This window comes from Cyanistes caeruleus, chromosome 3, assembly GCF_971803275.1.
Source record: "Cyanistes caeruleus chromosome 3, bCyaCae1.hap1.1, whole genome shotgun sequence".
Taxonomy (NCBI): Eukaryota; Metazoa; Chordata; class Aves; order Passeriformes; family Paridae; genus Cyanistes; species Cyanistes caeruleus.
This window is the reverse complement of record NC_141703.1, coordinates 16237362-16257070: the sequence shown is the minus strand read 5'-3', so window position 1 is coordinate 16257070 and position 19709 is coordinate 16237362. Positions and strand designations below refer to the sequence as shown.

At 38.2% G+C, this 19709-nt stretch overlaps 1 protein-coding gene across 1 annotated transcript in view; it reads left to right on the top strand.

Moving 5' to 3' along the window:
• The window catches only part of BEND2 (BEN domain containing 2), a 30526-nt gene extending 11054 nt beyond the window's left edge, over nucleotides 1–19472 (top strand). Inside the window, exons 2-12 of the mRNA XM_086879997.1 lie at nucleotides 1686–1832; nucleotides 3459–3619; nucleotides 5286–5357; nucleotides 5569–5643; nucleotides 6315–6419; nucleotides 8397–8910; nucleotides 10429–10629; nucleotides 11531–11667; nucleotides 12261–12471; nucleotides 13579–13782; nucleotides 16365–19472. Coding sequence (XP_086736123.1) covers nucleotides 1686–1832; nucleotides 3459–3619; nucleotides 5286–5357; nucleotides 5569–5643; nucleotides 6315–6419; nucleotides 8397–8910; nucleotides 10429–10629; nucleotides 11531–11667; nucleotides 12261–12471; nucleotides 13579–13782; nucleotides 16365–16597 — 2060 coding nt within the window. The 3' untranslated portion in view covers nucleotides 16598–19472. The remainder of the gene's footprint in view (nucleotides 1–1685; nucleotides 1833–3458; nucleotides 3620–5285; nucleotides 5358–5568; nucleotides 5644–6314; nucleotides 6420–8396; nucleotides 8911–10428; nucleotides 10630–11530; nucleotides 11668–12260; nucleotides 12472–13578; nucleotides 13783–16364) is intronic.
• The last annotated feature ends 237 nt before the right edge of the window (nucleotides 19473–19709 follow it).

Genomic DNA, 19709 nt, shown 5'->3' with positions numbered 1-19709 from the left:
TAGGGTTGTTTTGCGTATCTTATTTGAGTGAGGCATGAAATCTGTGGCAAAAATTATCAATATACAGGTAAATTCTGTGGTTTTTAGGGTTGCATAAATAATGTACAAATTGTGTTGCTTTGTCTAGTTAGGGATAGAAAGAGGGTTGCAGGACAGCAGAGACCCAGCTGTAAGTAGGGCGTTTGTCAGACCATGCATTAATCTGGCATTCTGGTTAGGGAAATAGGCAGAGAGGATTCTCATCCCTCCTGCTTCAATGCAGATGCACTTTTACTGACTCTTTGTTAATTTTCTCACAAAGTAGGTAGAATACTAAAAGATTGTCAAAAAATTTTTTGCCTGTGAGGCAGTTAAATAATTCAGCACATGCTAATAACTCACGTTAGCCTGCAATGAACTTCAGTCAGTGAATATCACTGAAGTGTTTTGCTAAAAGCTGCACTTAAATTAAGTTTATGAATAAGCCTGTTGTTTACTTCTATACAAGATACAATTTTCTGATTAAAATTGGCTGAGAACTGTTCTCTTGTTGGCAGCCTAAGCAGCATATCCGAGAGTGCGTCCTCAGCTAAACTCCTTTGTACAGGTCAGCTCTGCCCCAGCTAGCTTTTTGGCTTTGTTTACACCTATAAAGCAAGCTCTTGACTGTGTGGCAGTTGATGGGTGTTTCTGAGCAGACCATTATTTTCTTAATCTGATGACAACCAAATCCAAACTATGCTGTATTATGTCTTTTGAATTAGAAGGGAGTATTGGCCAGAGGGAAAACTGAATGACCTGTGGAATTCAACTTCATTTTTACCTTTCGGTTTCTTTAAGAAATTGGCAGAGAACAGGATTTGGAGTGAATTGGTTATGAGAGAGTAGAGACTCTGACTCCCGTTCCACTCATACAGTTCTGATTCACTCCTGTAGCTCAGTCCATCCTGTGCACTGAACTGGGCAAGAGACCCTGTGGAAAGTATAGCTGGTGTTATGCATAGTTAGAGTGTCGTGCATGTGTGCTGGCTGGGTTTTATTTCCTAACTTGATAAGGTTCCTTCCATTAATTTGTTTCATCAAAAATAAATTCCACTCCCTCCCCGACCACTGGATCTATAGCAATAATAACTATAATACAGTTATTCTGAAAACATTTTACACTTGATGTAGTGTGCTAATTGGAAAAAAATCTGGTACTAGAGATTTGCCATTTAATGTTTCTGCATTGGGAGCCAATGTTTAGATTGATCTGAATACCAAGTATACAGTTAGGATTTGTAGACTGAATTGTTTCAAGTGTATTAAGCAAGTCTTAATTATGGAAGTAAAATTTCAAGATCAGATTTATAAACTTTTTTCATACACTTGAATATGTAAAGAGAGGAGTTTGTAGAAGTGCTTGTTACTGGCTTATAAGTGTTCCTGTTGAAGCTGGACACTTTAGGGAGAACTGGGTACTGAATAGTTTCAGAAATCCCACAAACTAAGCAATAGTAAGCTGCTTCCATTCTAGTGTGTGTTGAAACCTCAGTGTCTGTGTTTAAAAGTGACTTTGCATTTAGATGCTGAAGCAAAGCTGAATTTATAATAGCCTGTGGTAGAATTGAGATAATACTAGGAGTGATTCAGGCACTACAGTTGTCACCTGATACGCAGAACGGCCTGCATATATATACCTGTTTCCTTTCTGCATCTGCTAATAGATTATGTGTGTGTGAAGACTGAGGAAGAGGATGAAGCAGTGATTATGGGCCATGGAGACAATGGACTATCCACACAAAGCTTCATGCCAGTGCAACAGAACTCTGAAGCAAACAGTGCTGTTCACCACATGAGTCAACTTGCCTATGGTAATTCCTGTTCATTTTTATTGTGATCTGATAGTTAATGGTGAGATTTAATTGTACATGTTCTGTGCTTTTGGATTCAGTGCTTTTTATATTACCCGTATCTTTAAAACACATTTTATTAGAAAGCTACTTTATAGAAATTGCTTGGCAGTGCCTTTAAAGAGAAGTGCCTTTTAGTCATTACTTTCAAGGTCCTTATAAATGGCAAGCCTGCTAAAATATTACATTATAAAAAGTATACCTAGGAATCAATTAGGAAGCAGTTTGGAAAATAAATGCATTGAAGTAACCTAGCCTAAAAAATTAGGTTTTTAGATAATCTATCCACTGTAACTTAGTACTGGAGATGCTGATGTGTAATGATAGCGAGATGGTTGTTTAAGGTGATAAATTGTTAGAGGTAAGTAGCCACTCTGATTGTCTCTAATTAACTGTATTTATTTTAACATGCAAGATCAAAGTCTCTCAAGAAATCTTATCTGGTGCTTCATTGGCCCAGACAAAAATTCTTCACATCTATTATGAGCATTTATTAAGTCCTGTAGCAGTATTATCAAGTCAGTGAGGAAAATTACTGTAACTAAGTGAAGGTACATTCTAGATTGGGGGGCTTTTGTGTTTTTCAAATTTAGCCAGTTAACTCTGTGGCGTATCCCATCAGTGTTTGTCTTCACAGACATAAGTTACATCTGTTTCCAAGTGTTGTTGGGTGCTTCTGAGAACCTTTAGTCATTTTGGACTTCTAATTGACAGTAGAGTGTTCTGTAGTTTTCTGTATGTTTATGTCTAAAATTTGGGAGTGGAGGATGGTTTGAATGACTTACTTGGGGTTTTACTCCATTTCTGAAAGTAAACAAACAAACAACCCCACCTAAATTAATATTTCTGCCCAAGAAACTGTCAGAAACAGTTGCTGACCTTGGTTATAGGACATGAGTAATTATTTCATTATTAACAAATTAATCATGGTGAGAGCAGTTGTTTATTAGAAGATAAAATATAGTTTTCTTAACTTTGGATGTATTACCATTAGATATTGTCTGGTTAAAATCAAGTATAATGAGACATATGAGTGAAACACACCACAGGTTTATCTCAAATGTAACTGCTGAACTTTGTACTGAAATTCTCTCTGATTGGTTTTATTCACCACTATCTTAGACCAGTATCTTGTAGAGCAGTGCCTTTCCCTCAGATGTCACTCTCTGTCCAAACAAGTTTCTTCTACTTTTGTTTTGTATCTTCTTGCCTACTATAAGAATCTGTCAGAGCAAGCTCAGTATCATGCAAATAGAGATCTAGGTCTTTATTTTTCCCTGCATGCTGCAGAACACCTTTTATTTTAATTTTTTCTTAGCCATTTATTCTTACAAAGTCAGTGTTACATTTACTGGTGCTTTTTTTTAATATTATTATGTTTGAAAAAAACAATGTTAAATTGAATTTATAATTTCTGATCTAAATTAATTGGATAAATAACTGATAATACGATGGTAAACGAATTTCAAATAATCAAGCAGTCTGAAAGTTAAAAAAAAAAGGTTGACTGTGCCTGTTTTTACTGTAGTGAAACGTTTAATGCAGTGGGAAACTTTGATATGCTTTGTTTCCTTTTCACTTTTCCAGGAAGTGAAGGCTTGCCAGTGCTTAGTGATCAAACATCCTCACCAATGAGCCATTCTGCAATGATGCAGAGAGGAAATGGTCACAGCCCTGTAAAAACGGATTTTGTGTTTTTGCGTAATAAAAGGAAACGACTTTCTCCTGCTGTAGTGGAACACAATGTGGTACGTTTCACCAAACAGCAGCCCTTTTTCAGTGTTACATGGTATATCATTTTTCTTTCACTGTTGTGTGCTGGTTTGATGACATCCCACTGAAGATGGGTAGGGATATCTATGCATGGATGCTTTTGTCAAGTCTTCAGCCTCCTACTCTGCAGTCTGTCCGTACAGCCAGGGTTGCCCCATGCCAGATGCAGAATCCAGCACTGTCCATGTTAAACTTCATACAGTTGGTGGTTGCCCAGCCTCTGATTTGTTCAGATCTCTGTGTGGGGCCTCTCCACCTTCAAGGCAGTCAACAGCTCCTCCCAACTTAGTGTCATCAGAAAATTTAGTCTCCTTTCCAGTCCTGTGTCCATGTCATCTGTGAAGATGTTGAGAAGCACAGGGCCCAGGATGGAGCCCTGCAGAGCCCCAGGAGGTACAGGTCCCCAGTCCGATGTCACCCCAGTCACTATAACCCTTTGTGCCTGTTATGAGCCAGTTACTCATGATGTGTTTATCCAGCTGTGTGCTGGACATTTTGTCCAGAGGATCCTGTGAGAGACAGTATCAAAAGCTTTACTGAAATCTAAACAGATTGCATCAGCTGACTTCCAAACTGACTTGCATCAACTTGATCAGCTAGGTGGGTCATCTTGTGAAAAAAGAAAATTAACTTTAACAAGGAGGACTTTACCCTTCTGAAGCCATGCTGTGACTCATGACTTGGTTGTCCTTCAGGTGTTTTTCAGTAACCCCCAGAATAATCTTCACAATTTTACCAGTCACTGAATTCTGCCTGTTGTAAACAAAACAGAAGTATCACCTACTCCCCCCTCCACATCAGCCTTCCTTTCTAAAGTAAAACCTGATCAGTAAAAAAACCAAAATTTAAAGGAAAACACCACTGGCAGACACATTAAATCTGTGATATGTGGTGGATGGGATTGGCATCCATCCAGTAAAAGGAAAATGTCAGGATTGTCCAGGTGGTGGCACCATTCTTCCTGGTTAAAAGCAGTGAGAAAATTGCCTCATTTAGAAATTTTTTACAGCTTGTGCTTTCAGTTATAGCCACTGAAGTGTCATAATTTGGACTCAGAGGTATTTTCCAATCTAAGTGATTCTGTAATTGCATAAGCTTGGCTGTATAGTACATACAGTTAGATGAGGAAGTTGTGCCTCAGAATAAATAAATCAAAATGCACGTTATTTTATATATATATATATATATATATATATATATATATATATATATATATATATATATATATCCTGCTCCTGTACCTTCTTCAAGTAAAATTACTTGAAGAAACCAGATGTCTGAGACTGTGTTATAGCAAACCTATAGGTCAGGCTGGTAAGGAAGCCTTGTCTGACTGTGAAAGTAGAGTATGTAGGGAGTCAGGCAGGGCACCTGAATTTGCACTACCCACTGCAGAGGGGCTTCAGTCCCAGCAATTACAGTCTCTGGGTCACCACCAGAGCATCTCCTGAGTGGTCAGACAGGAAAGTTTCCTCAACACACCAGTACATAAGTAAGATGACTGTGCTAAGTCTTGATTTCTTGGGCCCTCTTGTAGCCAAGGGAGGGAATTACAGCTACAACCAAAAGTGTCCAGGTTGGATTCCTAGGAGAATTCTTTAACTTTTCAAAACATTAAATGTTAATTATGTTATTTCCCAGATAAGAACCAGGGAAGAAGAATATGAAGATAGTGACAGTGTTGTTTATGAGTATGAACCAGACTATGAATGTGTAAGTGAATTTTCTTTTGTTTGACTTTGAAAAGCTGTTTTGAGGATGCATGTTTTGGGGTAGGCTGAAGTAACATGAGAGATTGAAGTGGGGATTTAGTTGCTTAATGTGATATCCTAAGTCCTTGTGTATTATGCTACATATGCTAGTCCTTGTACCTTACGGTTTTTTTTTTTCTTTTTCATATTTGATTATTATTTTAATTAAAAAGGAAAGCATTTTATCTGAAGCTTCTTATACTGGATATCAGCAGAATCCACTTATGGAGGTCCTCAGTTATTGCCAGGTATTTTTTTTTTTCTTTTATATCTGAAATGGTGTTTAAGCAATTTGAGTTAAACTTCAGGAAGACTTGTATTATAAACTTGACAACCAGTTGTGATCCTTTCCAATTGTTTGCTTGTTAATTGCCCACATAACTACAATATTTTAAAAGTAAAACTAATCTCCTTCATATTCTCTGAACTTTTCACAAGAATAACTTTCAAATATTAAGCTTTAATACAAAATGTAAAGTTTAGCAATTGGGAGGAGCTTCACAGTATTGGGAAGGATATGGCAGTGATACACACCCAGCTACTGAAAGTACATGTTGCTTGCCGGAGGTGTGCCAAATATCCTGCTAGTGTTGGTTTTGTGAGGTCTTTCCTTTTGATTTCTGAAATAACTGGCAAAATTGAAAATAACTGCACTAAAAATTAAAAGCATCTCATACTAATTCAGGTAAGCACTTGTGTGACTGGAGTCATTCAGACCATGCTTAATGGAAGTCAGTTTGTAAGTGGTTTGTAGCCAAGTGTTAATGTCTTGTAAGTCTCCTTAAGCATTCAGCAGTGCTGTGGAAGGAAGTTGGCTAAGTTTTAGTGTGGGAGTTTTAATTGGAGTTTCTTGGTTTCTTCAGGATGAGGTTGGGTTCTTGTGAAACACTACTGTTTTCAGTCTTTTATTTGTTGACAGGCCATGTATGATGCCATTCAGAAGCTGGATAAGAAGTTTGACCTCCTTCATCGTAAGGTCTCAGAAATGCAGCATACTCGTATAAAGCCAGTGTTGCTCAAACCCGTGAGTATTAAAGATCTAAGACATTTATTTTTGCTTTAATTCTCTCATTTCCTGTCATGCTTATTTTAAAAGTCCCAATCCTTTCACTAAGATTAAAAAGAGTAGAAAAATGGTAGGCTTAGAATCTATTTCAATTCAATTACTTGAGATTCTTGATTATGTGCCAGCTTCAGTTTCCTGTGTTATTGACTTGTGGCCACAGATTGGCAGTGACCCCCATCAAATTCAGGATGCTGTGATAGATGCTGTAAAATTCTATTTTTATTGGCATGAACAGAAGTGAATTATGTAGGTGCATTTTAAACTTTAGTATATTGCTGTTTCATCTTTGCAACATGTGATGTGTTGTCTCATTGGTTTCTGCAGTTAGAAGAGAGTTTAAGCATCAGTCAGGTTGGTTCAATTGGCTTATTGAACTTTAGATCTCAGCAGTATGTTGTCATATCCATTACAGTATAAATTTTATTATTTTTAAATGGAAACTACTTTTTAAACGTTTCTGATGTTTGTTATGGAGTACACAGTATAAATTTTGTTTCTAAATGGTCAGTCTACTGTTAACTAAGGAGACACAATTTTAGTACTTGTAACAATGATCTTTAAAAGGAAAGCATAACAGATGATTTTTGAAAAAGGTTGTAAAATCCATAATGACTTTTTTGTCATCAACACTACAAAGCTTTTAATGTGGCAGAGATGATTCTGCCATCAGGAGATGTCAAGACAGCAGTAAGGCCATTTACTTTAAGGGTGGATGGAGCTGGATTTCTCACACTTGTCAGTTACCAGTAGGGTACTAGGTTTTATTTGGTATGTATTTTTATTGTCAGCTCCAAGCTTGTGGTGTCCACACATCCAAAAACATTAGTTTCAGGTAATAAACTTGTCACTTACAAATGAACCATGTAAGACCTCTGTGCTCTTACCCTCCTCTCTGAGCTTCTTTAATGTTTGGATTTTTGGGATAAAAGTGACCTGCACTGCTTTTTTTCTTTTGCTTTTGCTTTCTGAAGGGCTTTATCCCTATAAAGATTAAGATGCAACCTGCCAGCTATTTTCTTGAGTTCTGCCATTTAAAACCATCAGAAATGCTGATTGTTTTTCTTTATAGTACCACACTTATGAAAGGCTAATGGAATGGTTTGGAGAAAAGGTACTTATTTTTATTAGATGAATTCCAAAAGCTGGAGAAACTGACAGACTTTCAAATGCATAAGACTTCTTTAACGTCATAGATTTTTTTTTTTTAAGGTTACAAGGGTGAAATATAATGAGATGTCTCTAAATAAACACACAAAACCACCAAAATTAAACACAATAAGAAAAACAAATCCACATGTGTCATCTACATTTGGTGGCTCCTGCTCAGTGACTTGTGATTTGAACTAGAATGCTTGCTGCATGAGTTTTAATAAAAGTAACTGAAGTGATGGAAAACATAGCCCATCTCTCAGTTTGTCCATCTCAGTCTCTTCAGAATCTTAATTGTAGATGAGATCTGAATGTTTGATGTTTTCAGCTAACAAGTAAAGAAGGAAGAGAAAGTGTTTGGGTTTTTTTCTTGTTTGAAGTGAACTAGCATGGCACTGGACACATTCCTTGAAAATTCATCAGCCAATGACTGAATCAATGACTGAAAATTTCTAAATTTTATTTTACCTATTTACTTTTTTATAGAGGTCTAGAAAGTAATTTTGCCACCACCCCACATGGTAAAAATCTGAGAAGCGTTGAAGCTGACCATATAAACTCTTAGTGTTGCAAATACAAATAAGAACAGAAGATAGTATAGGGTAGGCTAAAACGTGGTAGCTCTAAGTTAATGACAGAGACTACCTCAAGGAAGAGTATGCTACCAATAGCATAATTACTAAAATCTAGTTTTCCTGGTTTGCTAAAAAAAAACCCCAAAAACCTCCAAGATTATCAGCTATGTCAAATTTAACCTTTTAATTGTTTTCTGAATTATGTTTGCAGAAACCAGTTGGATTTACATACAGAAGTTCCAGTCATTTGCCTTCAGGAAAAATAAGAGTACAAAAACACATGGAAAGGGATTTAAGTCTTCATGTTTCTTCATCAGGCCAGGGAAGGCCTAACCCACTGGTAAAGGTGGCTTTACAGAATGGCCACATTCAAGTCAATTCCGAAGTAAATCATGCCCCACAGAGTTTTCAGCTTCAATCTCAGCAGCCTGTTGGAAGGCAGAGCCCACCACTCCCCACTATAGTTTCTACACATTCATTGCATTCATCATACGCTGCAACTAATGGGATGCCTGACCTTTCACCACAATCAAATCTTGCACCCAGTATTGTGGAAAGTACTGTCAACGTTGCATCTTCACCTGTGGCCTCACCATCGATACCAGCACCATCTGAGCCCAGCCAGGAAAACAGTGCTGTGGAGTTGAACTGCAAAAATGCATCTGAGGATGTGAATATTAGTGAGGAGCTACCATCTTCTTCAGTCTTCATCAATCCTAGCTTTGGTAAGTTTCTTTGTGATAAATACTCAGAAACAAAGGCTAAAAAAATGGCTGCCACAAGCCTTTGATTTACAGTAGGTGCTTTGGGTTCTTCTAACTCTAGGCTCTCTTTTTCTCTCTTAATGTAACCTTTTTTATTCTGTGTATAATTCACAAGTAATATGTGCATGCTATCCATGTGTTGGAGGAGCAAAAGAGATTTCCACTAAAGCTAAGTGAGGCATATGCCTGTATGCATGTTGTAAGAAAGCAGCCTACCTGATCTATGTGAAGGAAATATCTGTTTTCTTCTTTTATGGGATTTTATCCTTGGAACATCCTTTCTATACTCAAACCCTCCAGTGTTTTGTTTTTTTCAAAATACTTCATTCCAAGGAAAAACATGAATCCTATATATAGATCATTGCATTAAATAATCTATAATATACACATACAAAAAATGATCAATAAAGATACACATATAAAATAGCACCATGTATTAAAAACTAATGCCTTTCTAAAGTGTAAATGCCCTGAGTTGTGTGTAAGGCCGAGCTATGACTTCTGTGATTTTGGCCTAAGAAATAAATTTGTACAGCTGAAGAGCTGCATGAGTAGTAGGTGAAATATTCAGATATATGTCTAAAAATTTATAACTTTATTGTTTTATGCTTATGATTTAGCAGTCCTGTGAATGGATATGCCAGTCTTTGTGAGTCAATGTCTTGAAAACATACCTTGTATCTGCACATATGCCAAATAGTACAATGTGAATATTGTAGACCACTGGGTGTCTAATGTGAGGGTTGATCAGACCATAAGCATCAACTGAAAACCATGGGAGTCCGGTCTGTAAGCCTTCACTAAAATTAGGGTGAGCAGAATTCCACCATTGTTGCCCCCTGGGAATCAACATGTAGATAGTTTTATCTTTATAAGGTCTGGTACTGGAAAGTTCTCTGTTCCCCTTTTAGTTATTGGTTTAAAATTACTGCAGTAATTCAAATATTCCTAACCCTTGTTCCTCTTTAGACCCTCACCCTCAGATTCTGCCTCCAACCTACCCTTTGTACACTTTGTATCCACCCTGGTCCTGGCTTTTGGAGTATCTCCATACCACTGTTTGGATTATCTTGTTTGTTGTTTTTACCATTTATTGAAGGTATTTTTGTTCAAGGTTACTCCATTGAGCCCATCCTTTTATTCTATCACCATGTCACTCTCGACAGATGCAGTCCTGAGGTGGCAGCAGGCCGAGCTATCACAGGAGCAGGCTGGGCTGCCACAGTCTAATGCATTTTCTTGAGTGTTTTGTTTTCAGTTAGTTATGCTGGTTGTTAATGTGAATCAAAAAGATATTTCTGTTACCATTCCAATTTAAGTTGCTTTTGTAAGAGCAAAGATAAGTACTAATAAATAATAGAATTAACTGTTGTAAAGAACATACTCTGAGAGTCAAGAGTTTGAAAAAATGTTCTGTTTTTAACAACTCACTTGGGATTTTAAATTTTTTTTGCTTTGAATGTTTTCATTTTACAAAAGAGTTTGTTGGTGATCCAGCAAGAAATGTGAAAGTTCTTGGAAACCACTTGGTGAAGGCTCGGCAAAAGACTAAACCCAAGTATGCAGCGCGCCACTTGGTTCGTGTCTTGTTCCCCAAGAAAACTTTATTGTGCAGCATTATGGGAGCAAGTGCACGAGGGCGTAGGACATTGGATCCAAACAAAATTGCTGCAATAAGAGGTATGTTACTTTTCAAAATGCACAGATTTACTTTCATACTTAACAAAGTTTTGAACTTAAAAGGAGTCCTTTTCTGTATGTTTCTGGCTAATCATTGTCTGGCAACTGGTAAGGAGATAAATGCCATAGTGGATGTGCTCCATTCTACAGTATCTTTTTGTTTTCAAAGTCCTGCTTTATAATTCTCAATGTTCATTTTTCTTCAATTTGAATAAAACTATTCAAATTTCTTCTAGTTTTATTTGCATCTTGTTCGTCAGTCATGCTTGCTGTCTCTAAATCTTTAATTGCAGTTTATTTTGTGTTTGTGCGTGCCATGGATTTGTCAGGTGGTTTTTTTGTTTGGTTGATTTGGGTTAGTTTGTGGCCATGATATACTTGAGACAAACATTAACTGGTGTTTTTGAAATACTCTTATGTTCAGTTCTCTTGAGTGAGAAGTAGTGAAGGTGGAAGGGACTTTTTTTAATAAATGTGGTTTTCACAGATCCCATGGCACATATGTGTTAAAGGGTTAAAATTGTGTGTGAGATTTATATAAGCCATGGGAAATAGTTGCAGCAACAGTATTAGCCTGTCTCTGTTCTTTTGTGGGGGATGGTGATGGTGTTGGTTTTGGGGGTTTTTAAAAGTTAGTACAGTAAAGCACACATTTCCCCTAATTCTACCAGGAAATGTTTAATATAATAAATATAATATAATTATTAATACTAACATAATAAATGTTTAATATAATAAAAGCATTATTCACAACATCTCAAAAAGTATCACAGAACATCTTGAATTCATAGTGCGGAGAGCAGTAAACATGAAGCATTAGTTAGCTTTCTCTAAGTTAGGGTACTGCTAAATACTGGGCTTTGTCATGAAGCTTCAAACATTTTCTGTATTTTATATGCAGAGTTTCTTGCAACTAATTTTCCAACCTGTGATTTGAGTGAGCATGGAAAAGACTGGAAAACCTGTATCACAAATGTCAATTCTATGATCCGCTGTTTGCGCTCTGAAACCAAAGCAAAGTCAACAAGTTCTCCTAAGGTGATGATTTATTATGTACTAAGTTTGCACTTTTTTTCTCAGATTAATTATTTGACCTCCTCATGGTACAAGTGCTGTATTGGAAATTCCTTGGATTCTGCTTCTGTGTTGCTCAGCACAGGCATGCTGACTGCAGCACTGGTTCCAGGTGGGGAATACTGGAATATGCCATTTTCTGCTCTGCTTCTTCCCACCCGTGTCCAGAGTTCAGTTATGCATAGGATACTAAAAGGAAAGCACTGCAAATGTTGCCCAGAAGTAGTGTCAAATCTGATTGAGAGTTTAAACAAGTAGCTCTTAGCACCTCTTTTTGCAGGCTTTTTTTTTTTTTCATATATATTCAGCCATGCATTTCCATTTTATATTTACTGAAACATCTCTCCCAAAACACCTCCAACTACTTCAGAAATGCTCTGTGCACATATTTGAATAATTATTAACTTTTCCACCTCTGGTTTTCATGATAGAAATTCAGGAGTAATTATATTGCAAAGATCTGAAATCTAGTTTAATCTAAATGTGAAGTAAACTGGAACACTGAAAACCTGGTAGGCTTCTCTCAGTGCATGTACTAACCTCATTAAATGTTTCAGGAGACAACTGAGGAGAAAGAAGTGTCTGATGCTCCTGATACATCTCATTGTTTAGATTTAAATTATAATGAAGATAGTGGAGAAAATTCTCAAAACTCTCAGAAAATGACTGGCTCCACAACTGACACATTGCAGAATTCAGGATTGGATACGTTTCCAGAAGCTTTCCAAACATCTTCAGTCAGGAAACAACAGTCTTTGGAACCTATGGGTAAACAAAGAAATTTTTGTCTTCTAAAATTGCTTGTTACATTTTAAATGGTCAAGGAGAGGCAAAAGGTGGTACTGTAAGTATAATTGCATAGTAAAGGGATTCTCTGAACTGTGTGAGCCTTCTTTTTCTCCTAAGGCAGACATTTGGTGTATACATAGTAAGTCTTTTTGGGAATGAAGAAGAGCATTATATGTGCCTAGCAAAAATATAAGTTTGCATCTACCAGTGTTCCATAATGCGTATCCGCTGTGACACTGGGAACAGTTACTCTGTTCAGTTGCCCTGGCTTTTTTATTTGGTAGATATTCTGCCTTAAAAAAGTAAGCTAGCCCAGAATATCTATTGAATCATATTGCAATTTCAAAAGAAAAAGCACACCTTTCTGCAAAACTGACTCTTTAGGACAATAAAAATCTTAAAGCAGCCTTTATATCTTCACTTTTTTTGATGGAAGTGTTCAATATACAAATGCATTTGGAACAAAATCCATGCTCAGCATGTGATGCTTAGAGACCCTCAAAGAAAATTAGCTGAGATTAGTTGCCCTTGGAAGTTAATCAATTTGGATCATTTTGGGGCTGTATCAGATCTGTTCCTGCACCCAAGGTTTGTTAGTCAGATCCCACAGACCTCTTATGTCTAAGAATTTTGCATTTTTTCTTATTAATGTTTGCAGCGAAGTCAGGTAGAAGTAGTTAAAAAATATTCACTCTTTTTCTGTTTCCACTTACAGGATCTATGCACCACTGAAATTGCAGAACTTTTATTTACTTATGTACTTGTAAAACCATCATCTTTTCACATGAGATGAAACAAGTTAGAAAGTGATAATTAATAATGCAGGATGCATTGCTGAAGACACATCAGAAGTACTGCTCATGATTGTAAACCAAGCAGGGTGTTCTGGCTGCTTGGCCATGTGTCTGCAATATGTTTCATGTTAGCAGTAGCTCAGTGTTACAGTTTTGTTCAGTCTTTCTAAGCAAGTAGAGTAGTTTCTGGGTGAACACTTTGAGTCAGCTTTGATTTAATACAGCCACTTTGAAGCATGGTCAGTGTTGGATGAGTCAAATATCTCTCTTCCCTCCTTGGCATCTTCTCTAGAACATCTTGGGAGCCCATGTCACAATGTTCAGTTGCCTTTCTCAGTCATTTACGTCGCTAAGGGGAAGGCACGGCCAGAGTTGTCAGCTCGCTACCTAATTCGTCATATGTTCCCTGAGCATGTGCTGGTCAGAAGCAACGTGTATGGTAGTCTTGATCGTGGCATGAGCCCCCTGGATTCCAATAAAATCAACGCTCTCAGAGGTAAGTAAGAAAATCTCTGTTAAATCTTAATATGGGGAAACTAGTAAGACTATTAACTTCATATCCTATGAACAAAGCATAGAGCTTCAGAAATTAGTCTGTGAAACTATTCTTACAGGCATTTCTGCAAGTAGTGGAACAAATTGAGAGGAAGTAGATGAAGTTCTATTTTAGTGGCTCAAGAAATTCTCCAGATCATGAACCTGGTTTGTATGGGAAAACTCAATTGTCTTGACATTGGCTTGAAAGGGCAATGCAGTGGGAGATGGAAGCAGTCCCTGAGGCTTCTGGAGGACATCAGAGATAATTTCTTAATACAGAGGCTGTGTAGATGAAGCAGAGGGCAGAGATGTCATGTACAGCAGGTTATGGCTCCCTTCACAAAACAGGTTGTTGTGTGATAATTAGTGGTGGCATTGCCTGTAGAGATTATGAAATCAAGCGCCCTGAGGTCCTGAGTAGAGTTAGAAGAGTGTGAGTATAGGCTCTCTAGCTTGGGAGAGCACACTTCGACATACTTGGGGAAAGTCATAGATGGGACCTTGTGAGAGGACAGCTCTGAATAGGAGAGAAGCTCAGGAAAGTTGACAGATCTCTAAGAATAGCCTTCTGCAAGCACACAAGAATCCATCTTGACACTAAGGAGAGCTGAGAGAGTTGTGGGGTGACAGGTTGGGCTAAGCAGGGAAATCATAACTGAGCTCTGGAGCAAAAAAGCCATATTTAGAGACTGGAAACAAGGGAAGCTTATGAACTGGAATTCAGCAGCTATTGTGTTGTAACCCATCAGGTAGCTGAACACCACACAGGTGCTTGCTCGCCTTCTTCCTCCCTGTCCTTTTCCCCTGCCTCACCCACTGGGATGGGGGAGAGAAATGGGGAAGAAGGACTGCATCTGAGGGAACAGTATTCATGCTAAATAAAATGGAGCTGTGACTCAACCTCTGGGGTGAAGTCTGGGCATAGCTTGAGGGACAGAGCATGCCAGAAACCAGTATGGCAAGCACTAGCCTGGGAAACTTTGACACTTAAATGTCTTCACTTTTATACACATATATAGACATGTTTTTTTCTTGACATTTTGAGTTTTAAAAGCATTCATAAGATCTAAGTGTGTCTTAGGGCTGCAAAAACACCATATAAGGCCACAGAGCAGATTAGAGAGAAATCCTGGGTGCTGTGGTTGCAGCCAGACTTTGTCACTTGGCTCTGGAGCCAGAGGACAGTCCTTGGCCCTGTTTGTTTTAACACAGCCTGACTGGATGGCAGCACCAGCTCCCTGAACATTACCCTGCAGAGCCGGAAAGGGCCCTGCATAGCCTGACGGTAATCCCCAAAATTGGTCAGTTTTGGTGAGAGAAAAAACACAACTTCAAAGGCTGTTTTGTGGACCATGTACAGAGACCAGGCTCTGTAGACTTTGTACAAATTCCAATTCTGTGCTGTTCCACTGAGGTCAAGTATTCTTGAATTTACTGCTGAAAATGGATGTAAAGAGAGCCTGGCTGCTGCTTCAGCCTACAGCTACGGTATCCTTTGTCAGTATAGTTTGTAACAGGAGCATCCTGAGGCACACTTACTCTCCCTTTCATTTCTCCTCCTGGAGCAGAGTGAACTGCAAGAGCACAAGCTTTTATCTCAGTTACTTTCTTCCTTCAGACCAAAGTTTTTCTGAAAAAATGGGTTTCCAGGTTTGTAACTACAAGTTAAAATATTAACTGTAAGTAATGATACTATATTAGATTTTTACTTGCTGGCATGTGGAAGAACAAAGCTGACACAATACCTAGTTCTACCTTTCCTTTCTACTATGAAGGTAAGTCTAGATGTTAATCAGAGAAGGAGAAGGAATATTGCCTTAATTTGAAATTACAGATGAGAATTTATTATTGGTGTTTATTTAAATCCTTTACAGGGTTACTTAGAGAAAACATGTAATTCAGCTTAGATGATGAGGACAATCACTCCTCAATAACTTAAAAAACTGATTTTAATTTTGGTTTTAAATTACTCATTTTACTCCTAAAAAGGGAGAAAGGTACCATAGTCCTACCCTTTTTATGTCACTGCTACCAAACTCAGCTGTTTATTTACTGATCTTATTTGCAGTACGGTAAGGAATGAGCTCTCACAATTTTTCTGTCACTGTTGTTCCTGTACATGTGTGTTATGCTGAATTGCTGTGATTAATTTTACTGAACACAGTTGTCAGAGATCCTCTGAAGGAGAGCTTGGTCCTGGCTAGTACTGGTCATTCTGAAATGGAGCCCAAGATTTCTCTTTGCTAGCTGACCACATTAGAAGCTGAAGTTACTCTGCACTTCAAAGGATCAAAACCACACACATGGTCACGTTTTCTTTTCATATTTTGTTTCAATACTTAGACCTTTTTTCACTCACTTTCAAATATAACTGGAAGGGGGAAAGCAGTATCTGCCCTGCTTTGCTTTTCAAGGCTTGTAATATGCCTAGCTGTCCTGGTTTGGTAGCATGCACTTCTTTTAGCTTAATTACATCCAGAAAGAGTATATAGCTTGCATAAATAATTGATAACTCACAATTACATACTTGTTTATTTTTAGACTTCCTTCAAGAGAATTTTCCATCCTTTGATCTAAATGAGAGTGGATTTGATTGGAAGGCATGCGTGGCTGCCATAAACAGCACAATCCGCAGTCTCAGGCATGAGCTTAAAAAGGCTACGTCTGGAATCCGCCGGAGAGCCTCGGCAGTGCCGCCCCTGAGTGCAGAGTCCCCCAGAGGATCCCACTTCCGTAAAGCCAGTGGAAAGCAACACTCTCATATGTCAGATTGAAGCTCTCTAGCATCTGTCTAAAATCTTAATTTAGCAGGTTTGTATTAATTTTGTGTAGAAGCCTGTAATACTGAGCTGTCCTATTCAACTGAGTTGTCAGCAGCACTAAATAGCATCACTTCATGAGACCAGAGTTTGCAGAAGGCTTGGGAGCCCTAACTCTTTGCATAAATAGCATTTGTGCTCCTCAGAAATTATTTTCACTGTTCCCTGCAGCATTTGCAATGTGCTCTCTCCTAAAAGCATCTTCTTATCATGATTCATTGAATCTGAAGGATTAATCTGATTAGAAAAGATGCACTGTGCATCAGTTCAGCAGAAGCAGATGGAAAAGAGGAGAAGAAAGAGTGGTCCTCCTCGGAGGATGAATCATAGCCAGCTAAATTATCTCATTATGTGTGAGGAATGAAATTTGCTTTGACAATTGGGTATCTTCAGCAAAAATATCAGAAAGGAAAAAAATATTTTTACTTGCATTATTTAACTTGTTATCTGGACTTGATGATCTTCAAGGTCTTTTCTAACCTTAATGATTGTGTGATCTCTCACATTTTTGCCTCCTATATCAGTGTTTTTTGTAGGGTAAGAGGCAGACAACAATATCAGTACAGCTGGTAATACTGCTTTGCTCTAAATTAGCTCTACAAAAAGGACAAAATAAATCCAAAACAGTTGGATTGGTTGGTTCTGTTTTTCTTAATGAAATTTAAGGAAAATACTTCTTCAGGATCCTGAACTCCACCATCTCTTACTGAACAACAGTACTTTGAAGTACTGAAGCTAAGGCTTCACATTTTCAACAAATTCCTTGTTGTAGATGGTATGAAGTCCAGAAAAGCACCTGTCAATAATAAATGTTCACGCCCTTGCCTTTCCTTTCTGTCCACACAAGACTAAGATTTATTAGTGCACTAAGTTATATATCAGACAAACTAATTTTAGCAAACTAACTTCGAAAATCATTTGGATGTTGAACTTCTAAAAATAAAAAATAATTACCATATATATTCAATTTCACATCTTAGTTTAATTTGTAAGTTAGAATTCAACAACAGTAGCTATACAGAAGTTAATGGGGGTTTTTGTTGATTAGGATGTTATTTGGAGGTTTTTTGTTTTCAAAAAAAGGAAGTAGTCAATAGAATCATAAAATATGCTGATTTGTAAGGGACATATCAGGATCATCAAGTCCAACTCCTGACAGTACATAAGATCATCTCCAAAAATAGGTGCCTGAGACCATTGTCCAAATACTTTTTGAACTCTGTCAGGCTTGGTGCTGTGACCACTTCCCTAGGAACCTGTGCTAGTGTCCAGCCACCCTCTGGGTGAAGAACCTATCCTGATAATAGTTTCCAACCTAAACCTCCCCTGCCACAGCTTCAAGCCATTCCCTCAGGCCCTGTCACTGGTCACAAGAATGAAGAGACCCTGCCCCACTTCTCTCCCCTGTGAGGATGTTGATGACCACAATGAGGTTTCCCCTCGGTCTCCTGAAGGCTGACAAAAACCAAGTGCCCTCAGCTGCTTCTCACACAGCTTCCCCTCCAGACCCTTCACCATCCTCATGGCTCTCCTCTGGATACCCTCTAATAGCTGAATGTCTTTCTTATATTGTGGTGCCTAAAACTGCCCCTGGCACTTGAGGTGAGGCCACCCCAGTGCAGAGCAGAGCAGGACAATCTCCTCCCTTACCTGGCTGGTGGTGCTGGGCCTGATGCAGCCCAGGACAGGGCTGATTCTCCTCGCTGACAGGGCACTTCGGGTTAAAATTCAACTTGACATCAACCAGGACCCCCAGGACCCTTTCCATTGCTGCTTTCCAGCTTCTCATACCCCAGCTTATGCACACAGCTAGGGTTGCCCTGTTCCAGGTGCAGAATCCAGCACTTGCCCTTGTTGAACTCCATACAGTTGGTATAAGCCATTCTGTTCCGTGTTTTTCAGCATCAGTCACACAGTCCTCCTGGAGTCTGTACAGGCTGACTGCTGTGTGAAGTTGCCCTGCCACTTGAGTTTGGTCTGAGTGCAGTCTCAGAGGTACAGTTTCTTCCTAGAAGAAAGCTTCTTGGAAGACTGGCATAGGGAGTGGATTTTACCTCTGAGAGTTGTGGAAACTGTGGCTTCCAAAATAACACCTGTAGATAGCAGAATTAGATTTAACTAAATCTGTCCTCCAAGACAAAGGTTTCATAGTTTATTTGTTAGCAATAGGATAAAACAGTGAATTTACTCATTCTCGCTTCAACTTCTGTTCATAACAGACAGACAGTCTTTCTTATACAGGGTATAGGACCAGCTTTTTAATTGCAACTTAGGATATGCAATGGCCTTATCAATTATGAAATCAGTTGGTAATTTAAGTTCCTCCTGCCACCTCCTTGCAGAAGTCCTCTGCAGGATTCAAGAAATGGACTGAATTTCTGAACTTTTCTTGGTAGAAATGTACTGCAGATTTGGTTGTTCTGGTGTACTATTAGTAAATTCTTCTGTTACTTTCTATACAGTCCTTGTTGTAAATGGCAAGAACTTTGTTGTGTATAGGTATTACTAGTTCCAAATCTGAGGAAAAGCCAAAAATGCTTATATTTCTTTCAGTAGTTTTATGGGGTTTTTTTCACTGCCCTTCATGTATTTTAAGGGTAGAAGGATATATTTATTGAATGACGTCTGGCACTGAAATCTGTTAAGTGTGGTGCATACCTGTAGCTTCCATCTTGAAAAGAAAATTGGATAATTTAAGTAGAATTAGTTTTCTTGTTTCTGTCTCAAATGTATAAAATTTCGCTAACTTTTATAAAGTACAATTAAAGTATTTTGCTGTTAGGAATAAAGTATTTTACAAATAAAACTAGCACATAGCTCTTTGACTACATATGTGTATCTTAAGTATTTCTTGCGTCATGAATCTACAGTTGAAGTACAGTTTCATCTGAAAAGAGCCTTCTGATGTCCTTTGAAGAACCAGGGCTTTGAGAGATCTTCAGATTGAGTTGAGATGATTTTGAAATTTAGACTGCCTTAACTAAACCAAAGCAAACTCTTCTGGACTTCTCAGTTACAGCTGTATGCAAGTTATCCAAAACAGAGCTTTCCACAAAAGGGTAGGAGT